The sequence below is a fragment of the Phytophthora parasitica genome (assembly GCF_000247585.1).
Source record: "Phytophthora parasitica INRA-310 unplaced genomic scaffold supercont2.5, whole genome shotgun sequence".
Classification (NCBI taxonomy): domain Eukaryota; phylum Oomycota; class Peronosporomycetes; order Peronosporales; family Peronosporaceae; genus Phytophthora; species Phytophthora nicotianae.
This window is the reverse complement of record NW_008648991.1, coordinates 1,981,488-1,992,192: the sequence shown is the minus strand read 5'-3', so window position 1 is coordinate 1,992,192 and position 10,705 is coordinate 1,981,488. Positions and strand designations below refer to the sequence as shown.

At 53.7% G+C, this 10,705-nt stretch overlaps 7 protein-coding genes across 7 annotated transcripts; 4 read left to right on the top strand and 3 right to left on the bottom strand.

Annotated features, from left to right (window-relative positions):
* Window positions 1-211: 211 nt before the first annotated feature.
* Window positions 212-2,390, bottom strand: PPTG_04978 (hypothetical protein). The gene has a single exon (XM_008897347.1). It carries the CDS (start codon window positions 2,320-2,322, stop codon window positions 934-936), a length of 1,389 nt encoding a protein of 462 aa, XP_008895595.1. The 5' UTR covers window positions 2,323-2,390; the 3' UTR covers window positions 212-933.
* On the top strand, window positions 457-552 carry PPTG_21488 (hypothetical protein; the record flags this gene model as incomplete). The annotated part of the gene is made up of 1 exon (XM_008897499.1): window positions 457-552. One exon carries the CDS (start codon window positions 457-459, stop codon window positions 550-552), a length of 96 nt encoding a protein of 31 aa, XP_008895747.1.
* A 178-nt stretch (window positions 2,391-2,568) lies between the features above and the next one.
* Window positions 2,569-4,102, top strand: PPTG_04977 (hypothetical protein). Its single transcript, XM_008897346.1, has one exon. It carries the CDS (start codon window positions 2,634-2,636, stop codon window positions 3,984-3,986), a length of 1,353 nt encoding a protein of 450 aa, XP_008895594.1. The 5' UTR covers window positions 2,569-2,633; the 3' UTR covers window positions 3,987-4,102.
* PPTG_04975 (hypothetical protein) lies at window positions 4,021-6,342 on the bottom strand. Its single transcript, XM_008897344.1, has one exon. It carries the CDS (start codon window positions 6,224-6,226, stop codon window positions 4,808-4,810), a length of 1,419 nt encoding a protein of 472 aa, XP_008895592.1. The 5' UTR covers window positions 6,227-6,342; the 3' UTR covers window positions 4,021-4,807.
* PPTG_04976 (hypothetical protein) lies at window positions 4,038-4,713 on the top strand. The gene has a single exon (XM_008897345.1). The coding sequence runs from the start codon at window positions 4,251-4,253 to the stop codon at window positions 4,644-4,646; it is 396 nt and encodes a 131-aa protein (XP_008895593.1). The 5' UTR covers window positions 4,038-4,250; the 3' UTR covers window positions 4,647-4,713.
* Window positions 6,343-6,373: 31 nt separating the features above from the next.
* On the top strand, window positions 6,374-8,322 carry PPTG_04974 (hypothetical protein). Its single transcript, XM_008897343.1, has one exon. It carries the CDS (start codon window positions 6,408-6,410, stop codon window positions 8,094-8,096), a length of 1,689 nt encoding a protein of 562 aa, XP_008895591.1. The 5' UTR covers window positions 6,374-6,407; the 3' UTR covers window positions 8,097-8,322.
* Window positions 8,311-10,632, bottom strand: PPTG_04973 (hypothetical protein; the record flags this gene model as incomplete). The annotated part of the gene is made up of 2 exons (XM_008897342.1): window positions 8,311-10,347; window positions 10,417-10,632. 2 exons carry the CDS (start codon window positions 10,630-10,632, stop codon window positions 8,311-8,313), a joined length of 2,253 nt encoding a protein of 750 aa, XP_008895590.1.
* Window positions 10,633-10,705: the final 73 nt, after the last annotated feature.

The window sequence follows — 10,705 nt, the reverse complement described above, 5'->3', positions numbered from 1 at the left end:
AACCCCTGGTCTTCAGTGGTGGTATAATAAATCCACCGATGTCGTAATGTGAACCCCCATGCAGGAGCGCTTTAATAAAAAAGACCAAAAAAAAAAAAGAAAAGAAAACACGGTGCTGCAAACCTTAGAGGTTAGCCGTTCGTATGTTGGGGACCACCGAGGCTTAAAGTCATTCCGCCGTGTGTACTGGGCGCCAACAGCGTACTGATATCTGTGCATTCGATCAAGGCAATATATTTGTTAAGGCGGTTGATCTTGTTGACGTGAAGGTCATCTATAAAGCTTGTGATGATTTTTGTCTACTGTCAATCATCCATCGGACGGGGAGCCCCATGTACACGTCCAGATTGACGTTCCCCATCCGAAGCGGATGAAACCGTTGTTAAATTCCGATCGCGGCGCGTGATTATGGCAGCACCTTGATTTCTTTCCAGCCCCCACCTCGGCGCGCTTGTGATGACACTGGACGTGCCCGTCATTTTGGCTGCAGACCCGACGCATTTTGCCGTGACATCGGGCGCTTCCGTGGCTTCTGCTCCGGACGGCCACTAATCGACACTGTTTCATGGCTGCTGTGGTCACGGCAGGTGTCAACGTGACGGCGCTTGCTGCAGACTCGTCTTATCGGAGCTTCCTTGGCTTCTATTCCTGCTCGACTAGGAACCGACTTGTCTCGTTGTTGCCGTGGTCACACGGTGTGGAGGAGCAACAACTGCTTCGACACAAGAATCCGATACAAGATAGCGATCAAGTACCACGAGTTTGCACTGGTAAACTTTGTGTAGCTAGCTCTGTAAAAATAAGACCTTCTCAAGCAGCTTGGTTGCTTCACTGATCGATCGATTGTTGACTCCTACTGCCTGCAAGTTACACAGCTCTCGCTTCCAACCTCCTGCTCATTCACTCTGCTTATTGTGCTGCTCGGCTCCTTCCTTACTGGTCCACATCGGTCGTGTCGGCATTAATGTTCATGTCGAGATCCTCGCCTGTGATGCGCTTGTACAGGTCCAGCACGTCCTCCGACGTGGTCTCGAAGTGGCTCGTCGGGTCGTACGAAGAACTGATGAAGCAGTTGTCCTCCTTGCCGTCCGACACAGGCTCAAACATGTCCGTGATGGCGTCGAAGCGCTCCATGTACGGGCCCAGCAGCTTAACACCAGGCTCCAGCTCCTGCAGAGGCACCGACGTCTCAGCAAGTGTACTCACAATGGCGATGTAGATGCCCTGCGGTGCGACGCAGTGGGCAGACGACACCACAGCCACGTAGATGTCGTTGTTACGGTTGGCCTGGGCGGCGGGGATAATGATCTGCAGCGACTCGGCGTCGTTCGTGTTGGGAACCGGGTGGTTCAGGATGAAGATGGAGCGCACAGCCACGCCAGTCTTGCGCACCTTCTGCTCCGGGAAGTAGGACGGATCACCGATCACCAGTTTGGCCTTGGCTACTTCGTTGTCACACTTGATACCCCAGGCCTTGCCGTCCTTGTCGGTCAGGATCTCGTCCACTCCTCGGTTGAGCATGAACGTGCCGCCGTTAATGGCACAGAGACGCGAGAAGCTTTCGGGCAAACCACCGAGACCGTACAGAGGGTAGATGTACGGAGACTTCCCGTAACGCTCCAGCGAGTACGCGTACAACTTGATGGCACGCACCGTCTCAATGGCGGGACGGTTGTGGTACGACTCGTCGCGCATGAGAGCCATAGCATGGCCCATGAAGCTCTGCGTGTTGGCATCCACACCGTACTTCTCGAAGAGCTCGCTCATGGGCTGCTTAAACAGATCCATGCCCTCGTACGTCTTGGGATCGTCCTCCTCGTAGTTGTAAATGTACATGATGAGCTTGCGGAACTTGCGCTTCTCGAACATTCCCATGAGTGACGAGCGCAGTGCTTCCTCACCCGTCGCAGGCACCTTGTAGGTACGTCCGCCCTTGACGACGTAGCTGCCGTCCACGTTCTTGAACTCGAGGTAGCGGGTTACCTTGGTGTGCAGCAGCATCTTGACGAGCTTACCACAGGCCATGATGAACTTGGGCACAAGGTCCACGTTGTAGTCGCGGTCAGCGCCCAGGTCGGTGCGCGGCTCCTGGTCAGGCTTGAACTTCTTGTAGAGGTTCGTGAGGTTGGGGGATGCACACTCGCCGCCATAGTACGGGTTGCGATCCACCACCAGCACCTTCTTCCCGTTCACAGCCAGCAATCCACTAAGGATGCATTCCTTGAGGCCCGTGCCCAGTACGATCACATCGTATTCGCCATCAGCTAGCGCTTCCGTTCCCTGGGGGAGCCATGCAAAGTCAAGCTTGCTCTCCTCCGCCATCGTTAGTGTAGGTGTCTTGTTCGCCGCTCGTGAAGGCACGATCCAGTATGAGGGGGCTGATCCTTGGGAGAAACGGAATCGTACTATCTTTCTCAAATTAAAACATCTGAAACCCTATATCCTTTTATATCCAATTCTCAAAAAATCAATTACAAAAATAACTAACTTTTAATATCGCATATGAACATAGTAATACATGAACTAAGTTGAGTGATATTTCTGCTATCTACGATACTGCTCTTGATGTGGTGTTGCTTCAAAAATCAGTTTTGGCCAATGATCTGCGACTTGGTTATTACCTCCTCGACGCCATGTACTGCGGTGACGATGTGGAAGCTGTTGTGGGGGACGTCGGCACAGGGCTGAGCAAGTTCGGTCTGGCAGGGGAAGATACGCCACAGCTGGTGCTTCCCAGCGTGATCGGTCGCCGTCCGCCGCTCCCCAAGGACGCCAAGGACGCGTCTGAAGCCTCCGCCGTGCTAGGAGACCTGTGGCACCGACATGATCTAGAGGTTGTGCGGCCTATTGAGGCTTGTGCTGTGGCCAACTGGGACGCACTGGAGAAAGTTTGGAGTTATGCATTTGATCTCCTCCACGTGGACGCCAAGAGCCATCCAGTTATCACTTCAGCGGCCTCGTGTTTCGCCAATGACGCTCTGCACAACGCGGCATCACGAGACGGCGAGAAGTACCTGGAGATGATGTTCGAGACCTTCCAGGTCCCAGCCTTCTATATGGCAAAGGACGCAGTTCTGGATGCCTTCGCCTTCGGGCGATCCCTGGCTTTAGTGGCAGAAATTGGCGCTGGGGCTTCTCGCGTCGTGCCTGTATACGACGGATACGCACTGGAACGACCAGCGCAGTATTCGCCAGTTGGATGCAATCAGTTGTCAGAGTATTTGGAGCACTTAGTAGCCACGCAGAAACCAGAACCATTCACAGTTAGACCGCGAGGGACTTTTACCAGGAAGCTGAACCCGAAGACGGGAGTACTGGAGACCGTCCCATTGTCCGACGAACGCACGACTGCACCGGCGATGCCGAGCAGCTATCTCAGATTCTCAAGAGCAGATTTGTTTAGAGATATGCGGGAGACTACGTGTATTATGTCGGAAACACCACTCGAGGAGGAGCACAGAGACTCGTCTGGACAAGCTTCGTCGCCGGAATCCGAGCCGTTGGAGATTGCAGAGCAACAATATGAACTGCCGGACGGACAGACCGTTGTACTGGGAAAAGAGCGTTATGAAGTTCCCGAGTTTTTGCTGCACCCGAAGAACTTTGGTGGTGCGGTGGTCAAGAACGAACAGCACGCTGCGGCGGCGGCAAAGGTTGTAGCAAAGGGTTTGCATACCATGCTGTACGATGCGGTGCAACTCTGTGACGCTGACCTGCGAAGAGATATGCTGACCAATATTATCCTATGTGGAGGAGGAAGTCTCACTCCTGGCATCACCGAGCGTCTGCACTCGGAACTTACCCATATGGTACCCAGCACGTTCAAGGTACGCTTCACTACTGTCACGAAGATCGAGCGACAATTCAGCGTCTTCATCGGCGGTTCCATTCTGGCATCATTAGGCTCCTTCCAGCAGTTGTGGGTCTCCAAGCGTGAGTATGATGAAGTAGGTGCGCATGCTCTTTGTGCGGACCGCTTCTGCTAGGCTATCCAGCGCGTTTATAGTTCGTCGTGCAGGTCAATTCAGACGGTTTGCTTTTTTATATTTGTCTCGAGAGTGCGAGCTATTCTCGTGCCATGTTACAAGGATTCCTCCAGCGGATCGACCAGCTAGGAATCCGGCACGCTATTTCAGGCTTGTTGGACCTCCTGATCGCAGTTCTATTTCTACAAGACTGCTAAGAGCATTGTAGTCAATAGCTCACTCCTCAACTTGCCAGTCCTGTCCATTCTCAGTCGCTTCGATATCATGGCTCGCTCAGGCTACCAGGTTACACAGAACGTCGACAACTTCCTGCGGGACAAGCCCAGCACTCGTCTGCATGCGCCACCAGGTGGAGGTTCGTCAGTGGGGTCTTTGATCTACGGCGGTGGTGATGGCTCAAGTCCGTTCGCTGGTCACGAGCGCCAGTCGAATCGCCGTAAGGTAGAGAGCCCTGAGCTGTCCAACCCGTACGCGAAGGACACTCGCAGCACTATCAACCAACCTGCAGCCCAGCAATCTCAGCCCGCAGCACGTGCAGGAGCTTCCTCGAACCAATACGCTTGCGGTGCCAACCAGAACTCAGGCAACGTGCTGACCGACCGTCGCATCACAAGGATCCACGCCCCTCCCGGTGGCGTGTCTTCGATTCGCTTTGGTTAGGATGTTACTAGTAGCTTAGCTTCTTCATACGTACCCTGCTATCAATGAAACGACGACACATTAGCCACATACTCGCAATGTACCTGCGCACGGTGGTTGTGTGGAAGTTCTGTATGCTGCTAAGGCAGGAACATGCTATTATGAAGAAAAGATTGATGCCTCTAAGGCTCGTCGCTCCCCGTCTCCTCTCCCTCGTCGTCCTCGCCCTCTGCCTGCTCACCATCTATGCTGGGCAGAGCAATGATCGCAATGCCGTTCTTGACCTTCAGCTTTTCCCATCGGCCAAGACGGTGTTCCTGACCCACACCAGCAAGCAGAAATCGAGCCTTCGCGTCAAAGCTCAGCGCATTCACGAAGCCCTCCAACGGGATCGAAGCAACGGGGGTCAGTGTGCGTCCCTGCAGGTCAGCTTGCCACAACCGAATCTGACCATCGCTTGATCCGGATGCAATGAGGTCCGTTCGTGGCATGACAGCCACACTGCTGATCCATTTGCCGTCGTGGGCGTTCGGAATGACGCACACAGGCTTCTTACGACCATTAAACCAAAGCGAGAGAGAGCCGTCATCTCCACCCGTGACGTAGTACTCGTCCGTGACCATCTTGACGCAGTCCATGGAGCCCGAGTTACCATAGAACACCAGCTGCGTTTCTTCCGGGATCTTCCACATACGAACACTACGATCGCGTCCACAACTAACCACGCGCTCCTTGTACAGACTGTCGAGTCCGTTCACCTCGCTCTGGTGGCCGAACAGCGTCTCGACGTATCCCATCTCCGTGAGGTTCCAGTGTTTAATGGAACGGTCGAATGATCCCGAGAACAGCGAGTGCGATCTCAGACGGAAGGCCAGAGCCGACACAGCGTCGCGGTGTCCTGCGAAGCTCTCCTGCAGTTCACCTTTCTCCACATCCCACACACGCACGAGCTTGTCGCGGCCGCCGCTAGCAAGAAACTTACCGTCCGAGCTGGCTGCCAGCGCCAAAATGCAGCGATCCTTGTCCGTCGTGGCCTTCTCGGCTGCAACGTCGTCATTGGGTAACGTGAGCTTAGTTTTCTTCTGCTGCGCCAGGTCCCAACGCAGCAGCGATCCGTCCTTAGCGGCCGAGAAAGCTGTCTTGCCGTCCTCCAGCAGACACAGGCTGGTTACAGGCAGACGGTGGCCTTTGAGGAACTTGGTGGAGTCAGCATCGAACTCAAACTCGGTGTAGTCGGCAGCCACCTTCTTAAAGAGCTTGCCCATCGCCTCCAGTGCGTCCTGTTGCAGCCGCGCACCCACACGCTCCTCCACGCCGTCGCCCTCGTCACTCTCATCGTCGGTACCACCAGCCTCCTGCGCCGTGATTTTACCCAGGTATTCCTTAGCTAGTCGCAAACGCTTTTCTTGCGCTGTCTCCTTCTGCTCCTCCTCGCTCTCGTCCTCGCTGCCATCGCTGGCCTGTGCACTGGCCTCGCTGTCCGACGCGATCACATCGTTCGAGTCGCCCTTGCCCCAGTCGAAGGCATCGTCGCCCAGTGCGCGCTTCTTGCGCTGCGGCTGGGCTGCTGTTCCGCGCTTAATTGCAACGCGGCGCTTCATCGTGACAGGTCAATGCACTCACGCGCGCGCAAGTGACTGCAACCTATGGAGCTCTTGGCTACTGGTGTCGGTTCTATTGGTTGGCAACCGGTGCTGATAAAGTGTACCGTGAAAATGGTACCTTTGAAAATGGTACACTTTGAATGTCCTCTTTCTTGATCAAAACATTGATCGACTACAGATGGGAGGCTCAAGTGGCGATGGAGCGCGTGAGGTGCGCGTCGCTGGAGAGGTGAACCGCATGATCCAGAGCGAGGTGGGGGCGCTGTACTCCCGTCTGGAGACGCTGCGCTCGCAGATGCGTTTCCCATCCTTTGTGCCAGTGAATGTGCCCATGGTATTGGTTTTGGGCAATCATTCCTCAGGAAAGAGTACTTTCATCAATCACATGCTGGGTCAGAGCGTACAGAAGACTGGACGCGCGCCTACAGACTGCACCTTCACGGTACTAGTAGGTGGGGCTAGAGATGAGCGACTTGACGGCGCAGCGCTCGTGCGGCATGCGCAGTTCGGCTTCGGCGACGTGCAGCGGCTCTTCGGCCGCGAGTTCGTGTCCCAGGTAGAGCTCAAGGTAGTTGCTGGCAGCCAGTTACTCGACGAGGGTGGACTTATGATCGTAGACTCGCCCGGCATGATCGATCCGCCGGGCAATTCACTGGACCGCACGGACGAAGACCGTGGTTATGACTTTAAGCGGGTCGTGCAATGGTTCGCGGACCGCGCGGACGTGATTCTCGTCATGTTTGACCCGGACAAGCCTGGCACTACGTTCGAAACGCTAGATGTGCTCACCAATTCGCTACAAGGCATGAGCAGCAAGGTTTTGTTGATTCTAAACAAGGTGGACGACTTCCAGACGGTCCACGACTTCGCGCGCGCCTATGGAGCATTGTGCTGGAACTTGAGCAAGGTCATCGGACGCAAAGATTTGCCGTTTATTTACACCATGTACGTCCCACAGGAGAAGCAGGAAGCTTCGTCAGCTCAGGAGAATGGTCAGTCGCAGTTTAATGTGCCCAAGATGCTGGAGCATGAGTTCGATGGGATCCGAGGAGAAGTGATTCGTGAAGTGGAGCGGGCACCTGATCGTGCTACGGACAATATTCTGAATTTGCTGAAAGCCACGGCGTTGAGGCTCAAGATGCACATGACGCTGGTTGAAGCCTGCAAAAAGGAGTATCTGGACCTACGCACGTTCTGGAAGCGAGCGCAGATTGCGGGTATTGTAGCTGGCGTTGGCTTTACAGCGTTCTATTTGATCCGCACTGTGGGCTCAAGAGCCCCAACGGAACCGTTAACAGCCGAGGATTTAACACTGTCGGCTACCGCAGCGCCTTCATCCGCATCATCCTCCGTTAAGACCTCTGATGCTAGTAATACGTGGGAGAAGAACTGGTCCAAGCAAGTGGCGCGCTCGCACTCGCTGTTCAAGCTCAGTACATTCTTCAAGATCGTTCTGTCATCGTGCGCTTCGAACCTTGCGCTGTGGAAGGCGTCAGTGCTGAATCTGGAATTCAAGCGGGAAAGCGTGTTGCAGTGGTTGCCGCTTACCTTCCAACGGGTGTATGGCCCATTCCTGTGCAAATCTGACCGTACCCACGACGAAATCATGGCGCAGTGGAATGCCGTACAGCCTGGCCTGGAGCTCGCATTGTCTTCAACGGCGCTCGAGGAGTTCCCCACTGTTGACAGCTCGCACAAAACGTTTTTGGATGATGTGCTGAATCTACATGTCCCGCGACTAGATCGCTGTGTTCGTGACCGCACCGGAGACGACCACGCTTACATGCGATTCAAGCACCACACTAAGTCCACGCCAAGCAAGCTGGAAGTCAAGCAAACAACTACAACGGAGTTAAAAGCAGAGTAGTAGCTCTATGCTTCGAACGGTTTATAGAGCTCACAAAAAAAATGAAAAAGGCGAATAGCGCAGTTGTGAAGGCTTAGTGTTGAAATTGCTGAGGAGGGATAATCTACGTCACTGTCCAACGAGACGAGTGTTATGAGAAGCAGACGTTGCGTTGATTACGCGAAGAGCAACCAAATTAGCAGACTACGTTTGCATTGCTAGGACACACTTCCCCTTACCGGTCTACCTTGTTATCGTTTGCACTTAGCAGCTTGTCAATCTTCTCAAACTCCTTCTTGAACCGTGCCTTGACGTTTCTCAACTCGGCGATCGTACTAATGCTTGCATCTCCACCTGCGGGGGTCCCATTAGTTGCAGGTCCGCCGTCCTCTTCTCCGGAGCCAACAATTTTGCGCAAATTGGGCGACAACTTCAATGAGTTCACACCGCCGCGGTCGTCTCCTACTAGCACAATGGGATCTTGAGAGTTGAAGGCCAAATGAGTGAGCTTGGCACGCTTTACAACTTTCTGCTCACACAAAGGCTCATTCTTGTTCTCCGCCAGGTCGAATACATGCACTTTTCCGTCGCTGGTTACTGCAGCGAACACAGTTGAAGAGTACGGAGCCCACGCCACGTCACCAACAGCATTTCCCAAGTCAAAAGACATGATAGGATCAGGTAAATTATGATCCCAAAGCTTCACGGTCCAGTCGGCGCTACAAGACAGGAACGCTCGCTCATGGAAGGGATTCCAGCGCACCGCATACACAGCCATGTGGTGACCTGCATACGTCTCGAGATACTGTCCAGAATACGCTTTCGAGCACTTGTGAAGCTTGCCTTCCTCTGTACCGACGATAAAGAGGTGTTCACTGAAGCGATTGAAGTCGAAGCAACACCCACCAGCAAGTCCAGACAATGACGCCTCTTCTGGGTCATCCTTGGCCGCTGCAACCAGCTTGAGCTGCATAACGGGCTCCATCTTGAGCTCATTTTTGCTCAATATCCAATTAGCTACCCGACCGTCCGATGAGATCGAGTAGAAGTTCAGCTCCTTCGCGAGGTCTTCTTCCTGCCAATTCACTTGCCAAACTGGATCTGTATGTTTACCCGTCTTGATCGTAGCCACATAAATAGGGCGGTTTGTCTTGCTGCGCACGTCATACACGAGTACGGTACCATCATAGCACCCCACAGCAAGTAACGCAGCGTGTTGAGGGTGAAAATCCAGGCACATAACGCCGGACTCTGTGGTAAATGTGAACTCGGGATGCGAAGCGTTCTTGAGTGAGTAGCAGCATATTACACCACTGCCCTGCTTGAGGAAATCGTACGAGCCGAACCCAATAGCAAAAAGGTCACCGAAGCGAGGATTCCAGCAAACGGCAGTCACTTGTTTTTTCTTGGCTCGATCACTTGAGAAACGCCATAACGGCAGCAGTGAGCCTTCTCCTTCGCGGAACTGGTCGCTTGCGTCCTCCCAATACTTGAAGTCGTGGAAGATTTCATCGTCAGCATTCTGGTTCACCATGCGTTCGATGATGCGAAGTGTCTTCCCCATCGCTGCTGAGTGTACCATATCATCGCCTTTTCCTTTGCCTCCACCACTTCCACCACCACCTCCCGCTGCTGCCGTCGGTGCTGCTGTCAATAACTCAGCGCCGCCTGCAGCAGCACCTGCACCGTCTTTTTCGTCTTTATCCCTCTTTTGTGCCACCTTTTGCAGCTGGATCTGTTCACGCTGGTGCTGTTCGTAGGCATCCATGAACGTGTCGTAAATCTCCCATTGTGTTACTGTCGCCATAAAGCTCACAACTGGCGGGGGCTCAGTCTCAACTGCGCGTTTTCGCAAAGGATTGGTGTATGTCTGCGCCGCGCGCTCACTATAGTTGAACTGATTCTTTCCTGACTCGAATTGCAAGGCAGCCTCGTCAATCTTCTCTCCTTTCGCCTCTGCTTCCTCTTTCGCCTGTCTGATACTCAGCTCACGTGCTTCCTTCTCTTCCTCGGCGTATTTTTGGTCAAAAGCAGCTTGGGTTTTGGCGTCCTCCGACTCCTTGTGAATCATACTACCGTCACAGCATAAGTGCACGTAAAGGTGGTCTCCTGGTCCGGGTGGGTCCACCTTGTATGTCCGCTCCTTGTAATTGTATTTGGTGATATTGTTGGGCACGTTCGGATCGTTAGCTGTTAGCACCCGGGAGAATTCCTCATTCAGCTCTTGCGGTGACAGCTTCAGTTGGTTATCGGGGATCACGACTTTCTTTACCTGATAGTCACATATGCCCTCAGGTTAGATACGCTTCGCAATGACAGTCCAGCTAATACAGCAACTCACTGGCTCGTGATATCCATCCATCTCGTCGTTGTCCTGTCCAGCACCTGAAAGAGACCCGTCCCCTGCTCCACTTCCAGCACCTCCTGCACCCCCACCACCTCCTCCGGCTCGTTGATCCTTGTCATGACCATCTCCATTGGGTACCGCAACGCTCTTGGAGTGATCCTTGGACTTCTTCTTCACAGGCGAGCCTACCAGCGGCTTCTTCGGTCCCATATCTCGTTGAATTGATGTGTGTCCGTTCGCTAGCCAAGGATCGCGACTGTTGCTAAGAGACTCTTTAAACCGA